This window comes from Manacus candei, unplaced genomic scaffold (genome assembly GCF_025592945.1).
Source record: "Manacus candei isolate 608988 ecotype Guabito, Panama unplaced genomic scaffold, ASM2559294v1 h1tg000013l, whole genome shotgun sequence".
NCBI classification, from domain to species: Eukaryota; Metazoa; Chordata; class Aves; order Passeriformes; family Pipridae; genus Manacus; species Manacus candei.
In genome coordinates, this window is record NW_026138061.1 from 2,095,153 (window position 1) to 2,112,456 (window position 17,304).

At 36.1% G+C, this 17,304-nt stretch overlaps 1 protein-coding gene across 2 annotated transcripts in view; it reads right to left on the reverse strand.

Moving 5' to 3' along the window:
• The window catches only part of TAF2 (TATA-box binding protein associated factor 2), a 67,171-nt gene that overhangs the window by 13,034 nt on the left and 36,833 nt on the right, over positions 1-17,304 (reverse strand). For both annotated transcript variants that reach the window (XM_051778459.1, XM_051778460.1), the window contains exons 17-23: positions 15,890-16,030; positions 14,473-14,583; positions 12,722-12,915; positions 12,043-12,182; positions 6,344-6,413; positions 4,682-4,791; positions 2,076-2,305 (exon numbers count right to left, since the gene is read on the reverse strand). In XM_051778459.1, coding sequence (XP_051634419.1) covers positions 2,076-2,305; positions 4,682-4,791; positions 6,344-6,413; positions 12,043-12,182; positions 12,722-12,915; positions 14,473-14,583; positions 15,890-16,030 — 996 coding nt within the window. The remainder of the gene's footprint in view (positions 1-2,075; positions 2,306-4,681; positions 4,792-6,343; positions 6,414-12,042; positions 12,183-12,721; positions 12,916-14,472; positions 14,584-15,889; positions 16,031-17,304) is intronic.

Sequence of the window (17,304 nt, forward strand, 5' to 3'; positions counted from 1 at the left end):
GAGTCTACTAAGTTATACATATAGTCATGAAAACAGGTATTCCAACAAGTCCAATACACAAAATATTGAAGGGAAAATAAAGTATCCACAGAAGTAAACATAATTAAAAGCTCACTACAACCTAGATAAAAGGCATATATATCATAGACTCTCAAGAGCATACGCTCCTCCACCGAACTGCTCTTTCTCTATCCTACAAAGGGCACACTAATCCCACAAACTCTTGCCCTGAACAATTCAAATTCTATTTCATAAAGTGGGTAACTTTTACCATCCTCAGCAAATTCAGTGTCACAAGTCTATCAGTACTTATTTTAACATGTTTATGCTCTCAGATTACGTCTACTTTAAAGAATCCAGTTAATCTGATGAATTCTATCACCTGTTTATTCTTTTTTTCCCCTCAAATACATATTTCCTTTTTAAATTCCCTATTATTTAGGCCATTACACTGCTATGGTGAAACACTTTTGGATGAACTTTGTCTGAGAGGCAGGTTTTGTTTGTGATTTTTGTTTTTACAAGGAAAATCAGTTCCCTGAATTTTGGGGGAATAACAGGGAAAATAGTAACCTTAAAGTAAGGGGTAGGAGAACGGAGATGAGGCACAGGAGAAGATATGATGGGTGAAATGTAAATTGAGGCTTATACTGGAGCTATATGTTTACACTAGTCCAAGCCAGTACCGCTGCTAAAAGAAGCAGCCTCTTCCTCATACGGTTCTGTCCTGGGGTGCCAAAAGCATTTTTAAACTACGTGATGAACCAGACCAGGAACCTGAAATATATGTTCATAAAAAGGTACTGCTCAACGAGATCCTCCCCTGATCCAGCTCACTATGCAGCAACAACTACTATGCTAGCACAAAGGAGAGAACAGTATAGAAAAAGAAGAGTTAAGAGGAAATCTTTTGATAGTCTGGCTCCAAAAAAAGCTTGTGTGGTCACTGAACTGCAACCTAAAAATCTGCTAACAAAATACCTCCTGCTATTTAATTCTAATGATTATGTACAGCAAATTAGGACTTACTCCATGCTCTCTAAATATGCAGGAGAGCTCTAATGATATCTGACTCTACCAGCATTTTCTCCCCCTGCTGGAAAGGGCCTGCGGGGTGCTGTTAATTAGTACTCTCAGTATACTTTTCAATAAGAACTATTTAGACATTAACTATGGGACTGATAAACCATCAGTAAACCATCCCATTCAAATGGGTGGAAAGAGTTCCAAACCTGCTAATCACATGTTCGCATTCTCTTTCAGGATCTATCCCTGAACAGTTTCAATCAAATGCACTTCTTAAAACTGTTAAGAAAAATCACTCATTATTTCCATGTCTGTTGATTTTTTTCCCCTCATAATTAAATATGTCCAACAAAAATACTCCATCCTGCAGCAGTGGCAGTTATTCTTAAGGAAAGAATGAACTTAATAGCTTATAAAAATCTATTCTGCAACTGCACAATGTATTATGTGTTAGGACTGAAGACTCCAGATCCAGAAAGATATCAAGCTGAATGTATGCCATTTTTCAGAAGTTGTTACAAATCCTTCAGAGCACAGTACTAAACAGTCAGATTCAAATGCATTCAATGTATTAAAGTTCCAACTTTCACATCTCTTAAAGTTGTTTAAAAACAGGTGTATCTATGTATTTTAAGATGTAACAAATTTACTGATAAAAGGTTTTGTTTTGGAAAATTGCATAACTTGCCTATAATAAATATTCCTGGTCTAATAAAAAAGGTTTTCATTACAGCATCAAACATTTCTGTGAAGCACTTCATGTCTCATAAGCAATATACAAAAAGTAAAGTTTTGTAAAGAATAGAAGTGATGAAACTAGAAAAAAAAACAAGTAAAAAGCTTCCATATGCTATGCAAAAAATTTAAAAAATGTCAAAAAAGCTGGTATATGCCAGCTTTTCAAGTGGACAGAATAAAGAGCAATAATATAAAAAGGCAGTTTAGGTAAAGCATGAGAGGCTTGAACACAGTACAAAATCAAATCAGCAACCAAAGCAAGGACTTGTAGGCAGTTGAATGGGAAGTATATGCAGGTGGTTTGTGCTTACGGTGTTCTGAAATCCTACTGACTGTCCGTGATTGTTAGTACTATTCACAGGTTCCTGATTATTTGCAACTGATTCAGGGATAATCGTTGGATTAAGTACAGCCTTCTTTTCTTTCAGATTAAGAACAAGTCCAAGCTCTGGTAACGGTAAACAAGAAGGTCTGCTGAGGCCAAAAAGTGTGAAATAGAGGTCCACAGCACCACATCGTAATCTCCAGTCATGTGAAGTTCCTAAAATCCAAAAGAGATTGTTGTTAATACAGAGATACAATCTTCTGCTTTCCCACAGATAAAACACTTTAAGCGATCTGGGGCTACCAAAGTATAACATTTTCTGTGCTTAAGTTACACTTCCTTCATTATTCCTGCTTCTTCTTGGCTCTAACTCACCTGCCACATCCTGTTCAAAAGGAAAGCTTTAAGTTGCTTGGGTTGTAAGCTAGACATGTTTAGTTGAACAAGACTGGGAAAGTGCTTTAATAACATAATGAAAAATAAAAGAAAAATAACCAGACCCATATACTTTTATTTTTCAAGTTGCACCCCAAGTTTTTCTATTGGACAATTAAATAGAACATTTCATAACCAAACTGGCTTTCCATATCAATGGATTTGGTTGCATTTGCCCATGTATTCCATGAAATATAGTAGAAACCATAAGCATGGCCAAGATCTATACCCTCTGGAAACTGCACTGATAGAGAAATGCAGAAGCACGTTTTTGATATCACTACTATGTCAAGTACTTCACTGGATACCCAGTATTTTAATTTGTATTTATACTGGAGACATGTATTCTTACTGCACAAAGCAATGCTTTGGGTTTTTTTATTATTTTTCACTGCAAACTGTGTACTGCTTTTATATCATCATACACAAACAGTCAGAGCACGTTTGGCACCAATCACAACAGAAAGACATGTAACATCTGGTGCAACGCTGCAAATACAGCGATTCTGGTGTTAACTCAGCCCAGCTCTCGAGTGACTGCAAGTTTATTGAACATATTGTTCCCCAGGAGGAATTGAGCTATATCTGGTAAACAAGACACAGATGTGTCAACTGCCATATTAATATGGCTGTGTAAGACTTAGCACAAAATAAAATTATAAGATCTATCCCTGTAAATAGTAGTTTTATGAGGCTAAATAGTGTTTTGAGTAATCTTAGCTTACCCTTACCAGCTAAAATTACCAGTTACTCTCAGTTACACATGAGATCAGTATGAATATTAATCTGGACATTTATAACATTAAAATACTCCCAGAGAATGACACACTCACAAATATTAATTTAAAAACTATTGTAATATTTTAACAACAAATAATTTGCTCAGTTTCTTCACTACATTTAAAATGACTTGAAGAATTCCCATTCAGCATCTCTTTTCTTCTCCAGTGGAACAGCTAAACTTAAATACAACTGGTCGCTGAATTTCTTTGCAATCTTTGGAACTTGTGAGCATTATCCATTTAATGCAGATTAACATAGAAAAAAAGAAAAGATTACATATATCAATCAGAGTCTGCTTTCTATTGCATGTGCTTATGTTAAATAAAAGCAACTCAGGATTCCAGTTTTAAACCTGGCTACTAACTTGTCACACATTAACAAGGTTTTTTTTTTCAAGGCACCCTGGAATGCTTCAGTTATCCCTAATAGAAAATACATTGAAACATTACGTCATCTTGAGGTATAGAAATTGAAGCACTTAAAGCCCCAGGAATCATAATAAGAAAGTATACCCTATTTGTTACTTGCAAAAAGAGGTAATGGTTGTAACACTGCACACACTCTTCTCTCACGAAAAAGCATAAACAAACTTTCTGATGGGAACATCAAAATTGTTTATTTTCTGTGCCTGACACTTGGCAAATCCTATGAAACTGAACTGCTAGTAGTCTCCCCACTTCAAACCCTGGAGCGTAGCTGTAAACTTTTAAACACTAGGAATAATGACACACAGAAAACAGAAAGCCTTCAAGGACCTAAAAGAGTTACATAAATGTTTATATGTAATCTATGTAGTAATGTGCCAATTGTTAAAGGGCAGTTTGTCAGCACTGGATAGAACTGCTTCAGTAACAAAAAACAGGTCAACGGTAAAGATGCAAGCCCTTCTCTCATTAGGATATTTCCTAATCATACAAGGAAATCGAGTCTTAGTTTATAATGCACTTCTAAAAATCTCATTTAAATTATCTATACCAATGCTATCCTCTCATGTTCTCTCAGAGTTTAGTAAAAGAAGACAAAGAGAGACCATCTAATCTAAAGTAAACTATAGAGAAAAAGGCAACACAGACATCATTATTTCAGGAAACATTTGCTTTGAACATCTGGTTAAAAGAATCATTCTGTGCAAAAGTACATCCAAGCACACTACATCAGGAGACAAAAGAACGAAAAACAATGTTTAGTACCCTGTGTCAATGAGAATGTTCTGGAAGTACATACATGATATTCAACCTCTGAGACTAAATTTTCACTTTCTAACTGTTGAAACTAAGAGAGCTCTTGGCATATTCTGAAGCATGTCTTTAACACTTATTTCAAAAGACCTTACAATAAAAACCCAACACAACAAAACAACCAAAAAACCCCAACCTGAATTCATCAGCTTCCAAAGCTGATCCACCAAAGCTTCATTACATAAAGGGGACTCCATGTTCTTGGTAAAAGGTGGATTCTTAGTCAGCATATCCAAGATCTTATGCCTGAAAGAAATAGAAAAAACAATTTTTATTAAAGCCAAAAGAAATACACTACGAATACCAAGTCTGTTCAGTTTGAAATATTCTTACAAACTTATTCAACTACAGGATTTCTTCCAAATTTTTAATCAGTGTTTTATGCATTCAGCTCTTCCTTCTGTCCACAATATGCACTGACATAGACTTACTATCACCAATATAACTTTAAAAAGTAAGGTGCAAAGCAGCAGGATGTTATTAGACACAACTGTTAACAATTGTAGAATACATTATGTTCTTCTGTTTAGTAATGATCTTTTTTTGCACACTGACTTGGTAATTACAAAGAATAAGCAGTACTGACAAATAAACTCCTTACATACTGACACCAAAGAATTTTTAAAAACCTGTAAATGTTTATGACTGACGCAAAATGGCAGGACCAAAACCAGCGAGTAGCACATTTTCCTGGAAAGAAACACTGCCACCTCTCAAGTTACACCGGAGTATAAAGATTCTTCACTTACCATGTTTGCTTACAATATTTACACACTGTGCTGAAAGTAGATACATTTTTCTTCACTTTCTTTCTTTAAAATTTGGCCTTGAAAACATTTAACAAATAATTCTTTGTTCCATTACTTATTATTTTAATGATTTTTCTCTGCATAGTCAGCTTTCCCCCTGCTGTCTTACACATTTGGAACAAGAAGACCCTTGCAGATACTTTTTTTTCCCTTTTTCTTTTAGAAGAGGCTAACATATTGCACTCAATTGAAAATTTAAACTCTTCTTTAAAAGGATACAAATTAAATTCAATCTCCCTCCTAGACTGAAGCTAAACCTCCTCTAGTGAGTCTAACTGTATTTACTTTCATTAACAAGAATGACAGAAATAAAACAGAGAACAATCTTGCAGCTATGATCTTTGTAAGAAATCACCTGCAGAGACATAGCAAAAGTAATATTTATCTTTGAAACTCAGTATTTTAATGGTGGTCATAAGAAGAAAGTGTTGGGGAAAAACAATTACGAACCTTGGCATTCACAGGTTTATAACAAACATGCTAAAATATCCAATCACTTGTGTGAAAACAAAGTTGAAACGGGCAATATCAGAAATTATACCATATTTTCACATGATCCTTTCACCCCATCTACAGTCTAACAATTGCTTTACACCCCTTGCTGTCCAAATATTCTGCGCACTATGTCTCAACCTCTGTCCTTTCTATATATCACAAAGTCGTTTTTGCCATATGCAACACCAGATTTATACACTTTATTTATGATGATGAAATAACATCTAAGTTCAGACTTCTGCCTTCAGGGTAGTACATAAAAGACAAAAATAATATAATGCAGAGTAAGAACAGAGTATACTAATTTTTGAGATACGAACTCTTGAAACATCAAAACACATTTCAATTAATGTAGAACACCAAGAAGGAAAAACAGTTTTGTGAAGAAGTTTCAAGCAGTTAAGCACCTGATCTATTCTACTGATTCCAGGTCAAGAATTTATTTAGTAGTTTCAGCATTAGTAAAAATACTGGCTGTTTATTAACTCACTAACCTTATGTAGGGTACAGGATCATTCTGAACCATAGTAAGCAGCCACTGTAATTCTTCATAGCTCCTATCAACTGAAAAGCAAAATAAAATGCCTATAAATATATATAAACTAGAAGGATTTTGATCAAGACGATCATGAGTTCCTGAGTTAGCACACAAACAGCTCGAATCATTGCAACAAAAGAATTTCATTTATTATAGTGCAAATTCAAAGTAAAAAGGGGTTTACTCTACACTGAAATGGAAACATTTATGAAATTCCTACATGCCTTAATTGTTCAACAACAACCAAGTTGACTATTTGCATAAGCACTGATTGGGAAGATCAGAGTAAAGGATCATCTTGACATTATGTGTTTCCTAAAATGAACACATTCAAATATCCTTTGAACAATAAGAAGTATAATTTTTTTTCTGTAGAGAATAGGGAATATACAATTCTCATACACAGAAATCTGTGAAAGATTATTTTCTTTAAACAGGATAGAAAGAGGTATACTACAGAGGCTTATACAGAACTACAATCATACTCTCCTCACTAGCCTTCATTAGTTTTTTAAATCAGTATACCTTGCAACTAAAATGGATTTTGAAACCTATCAGCAGATGCTTCTAGAAAATTGCTGCTTGGCACCACTGGAAACAAAGTCAGCCTGTTAGTTTAAAGTGTAAGTTACATTACAAAATTCCTTTGGTTATCAGAGTAACATTGCAAAATAGGAAACAACGTAGGATATCATCACCACTGATCACACAAAAAAATGAAAGAATTTTCATATCTTTTTCTCAGGTGCATAACTATAAGATTTTTACAACAGTATTCTCTTCCCATTTCTTTAAAACAATGAAGAGGGTGCATTACTGTATAGACAGGTCCAAAAACATTTCTGTTGCTTTCCATTTTGTGGTCCTAACAATGTATTTCTTTCTTCCCCTAGTCTACTGTACTTTTAGTTCTAAATACCTCAGTTCAACTTTCCACTCTGATTTCAGTCAGTTTTCAGTCAACAATTTTTAAATGTAACTTCTATAGTCTAATCAATTCTCATACCTATTATTCTCTTGTTATTTCACTAGGGTAAGTTGCTTTTAACACAAGAAGCATTTATTTATAACATAAGAATCAGCACTGTTCTATTACAAGTTTTAAAAATGCTTTGGACAACTAGAACATAAGATCTTTTCCTGGGCTGGGAGAAGGCAACTCCATTGTAATATTCCTTAGAAGCTGGCTGAAGAATCTTGTGCAAGCCATTTACAAGTCAGCATTGCTCTTCCTGCAATCCAACCAAAACAAAACTGGTGGGGCACCGATAAGCCCTGTTAAGAGGCAGGAAGTATTAGCTCAGACCATGCACCCTTTAGAGCACGGCTACACAGTTCTGGATGATGCCAGGGCAAATTCGTAGCCATACAGACCAGAACGACAACCTCAGATTTGCTTTAGACATCAGAGAAATCTGAAAAGCTATGTCTAGAAGGCATTTTAAGGGATTAATCCCTTAAAAAAGCAGCTCCAGGCACAGCTGCTTTTCCTGGCTTGGGACAGAAGGCAGCTAGAACACTGCATGCAAAAGTTGTTTTGCATGTAACAAAAACAATATTGTATTACTACGCAGCAAAGAATTGCAACATGGCAAACACTAGGTCACAATCATTAGCAAATTGCAATTACTCTGATAACATAAGGGATTTTAGAATGGTTTTTTGATCAGAAAATGAGAAGTCTGGGAGATGAATCCTTTAGGTTTACAGTACTGGATAACAAAACCAGGAAACACCATACTTCTGTGATTAAAGAATAAAATTTCTTCTTCTGTATTTTGAACTTGTTTCTACTTGAAATAAAGTCAGTCTTCCCTGCTATTTGCCTTACAGCGTAAACTAAGGCTGCTAGGCTTCCAAAACTTTGCTGCTAATGCATTTAACCTGCTCTTCAAATTTATACAGGAACTATGAAACGATTTGGAGAGCAATGACAAATTAAACCTGACCTTGGGAAGAAAAAAATCTTATTAGGCTGGAGAGCCATACACCGGCCTGGTTTGGAAGAAACCTCAAAAGACCATCTGCTCAAACCTTTCATGGGAAAGGGAGCCTAGATGAGATTATCTAGCACTCTGGCCAACTGCATCTTGAAAACCTCCAGTGACTGGGACTCCACCACATCCCAGGGGAGGTTGTGCCCCTGACTGATTGTTGTCAATGTAAAAAGTTTTTCTTATATCAAGATGAAACCCCTCTTGGTGCAACTTGTACTTGTTAATCCTTCTCCTTTCCACGTGGAGGAGAGAGAGACACTCCATCCACTTTGTAGCTGCCCTTTAAGTACTGGAGTATTGTGATGAAGTCCCCCTGAGCCTTATCCAGGAAGAAAAGACCTAACTCCTTCAGTCTTCCTTCACAGAGCAGGTTCTCCAGCCCTCTGATCCACCTTCATGGCCCTTCTATGGACAGTCCCCAGACTGTACACATCTCTTGAATTGTGGGGGACACAACTATACACACTACTCAAGTACAGAGTGAACATTGGAGTGGGATGTTCACATCTCTGTCTCTGCTAGTACTGCCCCTGCAGATGCAGCCCAGGATCTGCTTTGCTGCAGCAGCACACTGCTGACTCATGGTCAGCTTGTTGTCCACCAGGACCCCCAGGTGCCTTTTGGCGATGCTGCTCCCCAGGCACAAAGATCCTGGCCTCTTCTGGGCTTTTTGTTATGTTGTCCCAGGTGCAGGACCTTGCACTTGTTAACTTCATACAGTTCCTGCTTGCTCTCTCTTCCAGCCTGTCCATGTCTCTCTGTAAGATGTATCTCCCTTCTGACATGTCCTCTTCACCACCCACTTTGGTGTCATCAACAAACTCAGTGAAGCTGCTTTGAATGTTGCTGTCCACATAATTTCTGAAGATGTTCCCTGAGGCACTTGTCACAGGCTGCCAGCCTCAGTAAAAACCACTGATCACCATCCTCTGAGTGTGGCCCATGACCTGATTTCCTCCCCATTGCACTGACCACCCATCCTGTCTGTAGCTTGACAGTCTGCCTAGAAGAAGACTGTGGGAAAAGAAAGACATGTAGGTTTTCATACTTCTCTTCTGGTAGACACAAAAACAAGGGATTGCTTTCTGAAATAAAAATCCTCTTGAAATTTTTTTTTTCAATTACAAGAGATGGTGTATCAGTTCTCAATTACAGCAGAACATCTCTGAGATGCTAAACTTTAACATTCATGTGATTTGATAATGGATATTTATTTAGAATAGTTTGTTGTTATCTCTCTTAAATATGCAATTGCTTTGTTCTATACAAATAACTGCTATTAGTCATATAACTCTCAGAAGCTAATTTTAAAAAGTTAATAAACCCTGTTCACTTCAAGCCAGTTTAGATCAACTGTCCAAGCCCTTATATGCTGCCTCAAGCGTTTTACAAAGTTACCATGTCTCAAAAAAACCTCACTATTAACAGCAAAGAAAACAACTTATTCAGTTCCATGGAGAAATGATTTCTTTTTAAGTAACTTAAAAAAGGCAGTGCTATTCCTACACTGAGAGTTCCACCCAGAAAATACAGACTTTCCTTTTTATGGAAATTACAAAATTTGTCATCTTCCTTTACAAGAACTGTTAAAAGCAAGCTTTGGCACAAGCAACAGACATTTGATAACTGCTGGTTTGCATTCAGTATGAGCTGGAAACCAGGTAGCCTGGAACAATAAGAATCACATCTCTTGGCAATAGATGGCCAATCATTTCTCCCTCCAAAGCCAGGTTTAGGGCTCTGCAAGACAAGCACTGCTAACTTCTCTATGGCTACTGTGTTCAGGGCTGGAAGGTTGTATTTGAGAAATGACAAGTGATGACCAGCTAGATAGCAGGCTGTGTTGTAAATTGTAGTGACTTCATAGCACACAGATATCTGCATCTGCTATCTCTGCATCAGAGAAAAGGCTGTTGGCAAGGGGCAAGGCAGTTAGGTACAGAAGTATTCTAGTCTATCACTTTCAGCTCCCACAGTGAGCTGGTTCAGCTCAATCACTGATTTCTTTAAGTAACCTTTCTACTACCTTTTTACCATTAAAGTTTTAGCTTTCTGTAGAATATTTCAAACATCTTACCCTATTATCTTCCTTATACACCACCCATTTGATCAGCTGTTTTAAAGATGTACTGTATTACTTTGTAGCACACTTCTTACCCAAGCCAGTTATTAAATATAAACACGATTCAAAAAAGGTCAAGAATTTAATGAGAAAACATTATTTCTATCAGTTTGTCTTTCCAAAGGGTGGGAGGAATTAGTGAGGAGACTACTCTAAAGGAAGAGAGCTGATGAGTAAGCTTTTCGTTCTCCAGTAATCTTTCCACTAACACTATATGAAGTGAAGAATAAAGCAAGCAGTCTAACAGAGAGAGAGATGCATAGCACCAGCACAGTTCTGAATTTTAGCTGTGTATCACTCACAGGGTCACCAAATGGTGTATGTGCAGAGGGTAATGGATACAGAATGCCTGGTATCCACTAGGCATTGGATCTGTCTTGTAATCTGTCTCGATTACAAGACAGAGCCTGAGAGAGATGCTCAGTGCACAACCTCCCTTGAAGTTATCAGATTTTCTGTACAACAGCCTGGTTTCAGTCTCCAAGTGTACTCCTGAATTCCACCACATGTGTTCACTCAAAGATTCCAATCGCCTTAAAACCTCCCATTGCCTATCTAATTTGAGAAGTCTTTGGATAGAATGACAGGAGGAATGTCAAAGTAATGGAGTCCTTAAATAAAAGGAGAAAACAATTATTCATGCAACAAGCAAAGGCAACTCTGCATTACCCAGAAAACAAAATAAAACCATGAAATCTGACACAGAATAATTAGAAGTCTAAATTCACCAGTCTGCTCTCAGAGGAAGAATTGAAGGATTTGGCCACTTTGACATGGATAAACCTTCAAACATAAGAAGTGTTACAAATCTGCTGAACAGACAAAGACTAACCCAAATAAATGAAAAGGACAGTATAATACTAAATTAACTTTATGAAATGCAAATAATTGAAGCTATAATTTTTAACTGCCTCTAAAAAAATCTGTCAGGATTGGGTTTCAACTTCAAAGAGCATTTAAGAAACTACTCAGGGTTTTGTTTCATGGACCTGCAGCAGTCAACCAAGGTAAAGGCAATATTAAAATAATGTAAACATCTCACAAACATAAGCTATGTATAAGGAATGGCAAAGCAGAATCAGCCAGAAAATCACTATAATAATTTAAGTTTCTAAAATTTATAACCGTAAGATGCATGAAAAAAGCAAAATAATATCAGCAAGAAGGTAAAGTAAAACCAAGAACTTTGACTAGCCATTATGGCTGAAATCAATTGAGTCAAAGTCACCGAAAATGAAGTTTTAAGAAGAAATCACCAAATCCTCTTACCATGACTCATTGTGCCATCCACTCATTATTTCAAAACTTAGGTATCTGATTCAATTTGCAAAACACTGAGAAACAATGCTCAGCACATCTTCATAAAACTTGTATTTGCTAGGACAAAGCATTAACAGAAATCTCAGCTTTTTATCGATATACCTGTCATCACACAAGGTCTTCTGGTGGACACCATTTAGACCTGATATTAATGAGGTAACCATTACATTTGTTCGAGAATTGTTACAAAGTGTCAAAATACTTGGAAGAAAGTACCTTTTGTGTAATCAACAACAGCCTCCAATGCTGCTATTCGGACATCGACGAAGTGCCCGTATTCTGCATACGACTTGAAGAGAGCAGGGTCACTTGGGACGTGACCATTCTTCTGAAGCACTCGGATAGCTTTTAAACAGCTAGACATGGCAGAAAGAGAAAATTTACGTCAGGTTTATGGAATACCGGCCCAGAAAAATGAATCTACTTTCTCAAAATCAAGTACTGCAATTTTTCTAGAATTATGTTACCTTGTTAACATGTTACAACTACTTTCACAGCATTAACACACAGCTCTCATTATCTCACACAAATAAAATTCTCCACCATGTCAAATCCATTGTTTAGCTTCAGTAGAGCTGCACTAAGTTAGAGAAAACACAGCTCAGATGATGTTGTGTGCTCTACAGTTATTGTTACATGGCTACACTTTGCAAAACTTTCATAAATGCTCTTCTTAAAGAGGCCTAGGCATGATCAACTTATGACTGCTATTAAAAGGCTACACTGACAGAAAAGAATGTTGAAAAGTAAAGCAATCAAGACAAACTTGCACTATCGGCTTCTGAAAACTGGAAGGAATTTGACATTTAAAATTAAGACATACAAGCTAAAATCTCAAAAGCTAACTACAGACGGGTCTATAAAACACAAGAAAAGTAGCATCATTAAACCATACCTGACTGTAATGGTATGCCTGTAACTGGGAAGAAGCTTCTCCATATTTAGGAAACGAGTAATTTCCTCAAGAATAAGTCGTACATCAGGATTTAAGTTATCCAATGTTCGAACTTCATTGTTCACGCTGACTGCAGGAGTCACAGAGTTGGCTAGGGCATCAATGAGCTCAGCACGGTAGTAGTTGTCTGAAAACTAGATAAAAACAACACTTAACATGTGCAAATATAACAATATATATTCTTTCAAACCTAAGAAATGCTTAAGCCCTGTTCTAGAACGAGATCTTAAAACCCATGTGAGAAACCGCACAAGAAAACAAAACAGGAATGAATTAGTTCTGAAAATGCATTTGAGAGTGATTGAGCAAGCAGACATACTAGCAATCATTATTCTTCACGCCGTAATAAAAGCATATTAATGTTAATACATTGTTTTATAAAAATGGAAAGATCAGGAATTGAAAATCGTCCATATAGGGAAAATAAAAGCCATTATTTCAAATGTGAGCATCTAAACCTACCTGTCTATTTCTGTATTTAGTACAAAGTTTAATAGGTGCTTAGCACCTCAGAAAATCATATAGTTTACCCAACCAGCAAATCTGTAAGATTCTGAAGTGAACTAATGAGCTCACTGTTGCTTAGCTGGGAAAATCTTGCTTCTTCATTCGCCCCTCTTACGTGGGCTCATAGTTTGACCCTTTCCATTATCCTGGCTTTTGCATCTGTTGGTTGTGTTAGTAAGCAGCAAAAACTGTAAAAATAAAATTTATAAAAAGCAGAAAGAAGTACTGTATTTGAATATTAGTTACTTTATTCTAAACAAATGCAACATCAGTACAGCCCGATCACTTCTTTAATGCTGGAGAGACGTTAGCACAACTCACCACTTTCTGTGACTACTGATGCTTGTGTCCATGTGTCTAACTCTACCTTTCCACCCTCCATCATCCTCTTATTTCAGTAATAAGCAACAAATGTTTTGTTACAGTATGTGTTTCTACACACAAGAAAAAGTGAGGCTTAGGACACATCAGATTGGTTCCACTCAAATTTGGATACGTCATTGGGAAGATTATGCTAGGCTCCTAATAGTTGTCCAATTCCACTAGCTAGGGAGATGGAATTTTTTATCATCTCAGGATATGAAAGGTCATATAATCATCCTTCAGAAGTGGTCTGTGAGAAGGAGTTTTGGATGATAACATTTCCAACTCAGATGCTTCAGTTTAGTGATGGAACAGGTTTCACCTGTTATTTAACTAGATGAAGACAATCCAGTTCTGTGAGCTAGAGTTGACATTCAGAACCCAGAATCCCACAGTCTTGTACATTGTTAAAAAAAGATTATTTCCTTTCCTTGCTCTTTCAAGTACTCCTCTCAACGTGAAAAAAACATCAACAAATTAGTGCTATGTGTTAGCCTCGTGCACATTTTCTCAAAACACATGGGTCTTTTGAACGAAAGAGAGTAAAGCAAGAAAAGTATGTGTGCAAATGGAAACAGGCAGGTCCTTAGAAAGTCAACAAGCACAAAGAGCTTTGAAACATCCAAAAAGTGCCTTCATAGAAATATCAGCTAGAGAACATTCTGTAACATTTACTGTTTAGTTTAGCAGATCACCTTTCCATCAACTCTCCTAACCACATATATACAGTTGTGGCATAAAACATCATGCAGTGCATTTACTAAGACTTTTTTCAACAACAGCAAAAAAAAGTAATAGATTAAAACAAACACATTCTTTACCTTATTCTTCCTGTTATCGTTATACTTGATCAAATCCAAAATAAACATTAAAACCTCCTTAGGACAGAGATTGTGAACATCCCTCAGAAGGGCCATGGCAACAGGCATAGTCTGTGTAATGAAATTAATACTAGCATCATTCTTACATTAGTGAAATGACAGTTACACCCTGAAAAAAAGTACATCCTGAAAATCAGCAATTAACAAATTTACAAGAGCAAATCTCTGAAAAGTTGTACTTAAATAACTTCTGAAAGACTTACCACATGCTATCTAATTTTCATATCAAATAAACTATGTAGTTATTGCTCAATAATTAGCCACAAAAAGAAAAATGTATATCCAAGAACCGACTCTCAAGTCAAGACACTATTAAAAAGGCAATGAAACCAATGAAAGACAGAAAATGATGATGGAATTAATTCTGAAACAGACACTGAATTTGGGTGTTTTCACGTGAACACAATGTCTAAGCTTCCGGTATCACTGAGACGTATAGAAACAAGAGGGTTAGTGAAGTCTCAAGAATTATTAGCCAGACAGGTATTACTCTGATCAGGTATTTATTTTAGAATGAGCTAAAAGCTCCACTCAACACAGATTTAGGAATCTTACTCTAGATCTACAAACTTGGGACATGAGATTAAAAAGGGACAAGAGTGTAAGATATAGTGGTAAAGAATGAGCAGTGACAAAAAAAGAAAAATGTAAGAGAAGGTCCAAGAAAGAGATGTGGGAAGAAGGATAAACCAATTTTGGACAGAGTCGAAAAACAAAATTTGAGTTTTCTCTATAATCAGTGATATGAAATCTATGAAATAAGAACTCAATCGCACAATAATTATAAAGTGAATCCTAAGAAAAAAAAATTGTAATTAATTTTGTTATCCACTGTTCAACCAAAAATTGTAGGTTCCAGTAAAAACCTGTCTAACACCAAAATAAGCTGCAGCAATACATGATGTTGACAACAGAAAGAAGAGGGCAAGAAGGATTATGCAGTGTCTTGGACTAAAAAGCCCACCAATTTAAGATTTATGAGATTATAACTGCCATTAAAGAAAAAAGGTAGTTGTTGAATTCACGTAAAAGATAAAATTAGTAGTTTCCTTACAATGCTATTTAAGAATGAGCTCACAAATAATTGCAAATAATTATTTTATGCACTCCATTCTTCTGAAGAAACTGTTAATTTAATTTGAGCTACTCAGAAAAAAATTGTTAAATTTTTTTAAATTGTTTTTTTTGCTAAGATGGAACAAACAGAAGCCATATGAAAAAGAATTAGTTACTTTGGATTTTTATGAAGGGGTAAAGCAGGATTGTGCTATCCAAGTTCCTGTAACTGTCAACTGTAGGAACATTTTCCTATTTTGACAATTCTTTTAAAACATTCATTGAGAAAAATAAATTTTACCTTTTGCAGAAAGTAGCTTTGAAAGTTCATGAAATTGTTGGTCTTCACAATGTTTGGACAAGTCTTACAACAAAACATTCGAGTAAAGAGTGACTTCATGGCTGGTGGTCCTGTCCACGTACTTACCATGGAATTTGCAATCTGAATAAGCAGGGGGGAAGGGAAATCATATTAACATGACCACTGTAAGTTTAGTTTGGCTGTAGAAAAATACACATTTCCCATAATCAAAAAGGATAATTGCCAAGAACATTCTCTCCTTTAAATAGATTCTTATTTTCATCATTGTATTATCTTATATTAGCTAAGTTTGCACTGTCAGTCCCAATATATCCTCTCTACATTAAATGTAAATTTTATGAAAATTGTTCCACTTGGAAGATGTCTGTAACTAATTATCTTTCCATGATAAACTTCTGTTCCTAATTATTTTCTCTTTCATATATTTTAGATGAAAATCCTGTGTTCGCTAAGCCAAGTTTTCTGACTCTACGGAAGCCAGTGATGGAAGAGTATTTTGCAATACCATCTTCCCCAATTTACCCTGCCAGTAACCTCAGCCTAGACTATAAAATAGGCCTCAGCCACCCTAAGAATAAAAGACCACCCCTAAAGTGAAAGGCAAGGCAGTTCCCTCTAACTTTAATTGTAATTTACTAATAAAGACTGTGCATTGAGAACAATTTATTGCTGTAGTCTGCTTTGGTACCACAAAGATAAAACTGCTTTCTGTGCTTTCCCAGCATCCTGAGTTTCATACATTTGTTGTATGGAGCACTGAAAGCCTGCAGACAAGAACACCTGTGCCTGCTGATGGTTAATCTGCTTGATATGTGTGTGCACACAAAAAAATGGGATCAATGCACCCTACAATGTGGCAGGAATTTCCATCGTTTCAGACCCACCAAAAGCTAAGGAAAAATCTGTTCTCACACAGAAATAAATGAATTTGACCATTTTCTTCTAAATTATTTAGCTTGTTTCAACTGCTATTACATACACAGTAAGTGAAAGAAAAGCAAGAGGCTATCTCAGTATGGGCACCAATCTGTTTCACCATTGCTCTTGTGTAAAATGGGTGCTTTATTACTGAAAACCATTTTCCCACTAAGTCAGGCTTCAAAGGAAAGTCAGAGAGGGAAAATACTGCAGTCACACTTGATGTTCCATTTGCAGTAACTGAAGTGTTCAAATTAAAGATGCAGGTATAGCTTTTTCTGTAAACTTCAACTACTCTTCCTGCAGAGGAAGCTTAATCCCAGACTGCTTAGAAACCATGACGAAGAACTTAAAACTGCAAATAGGAAATTTATGTAGCAGTGTCAGATAAAATCCAATCCCTAAAATATCTAAGTTTACTATGTTTACAAGATATTCACAATTCCATTAATATCAGGGTGTATATTTTAAAACAT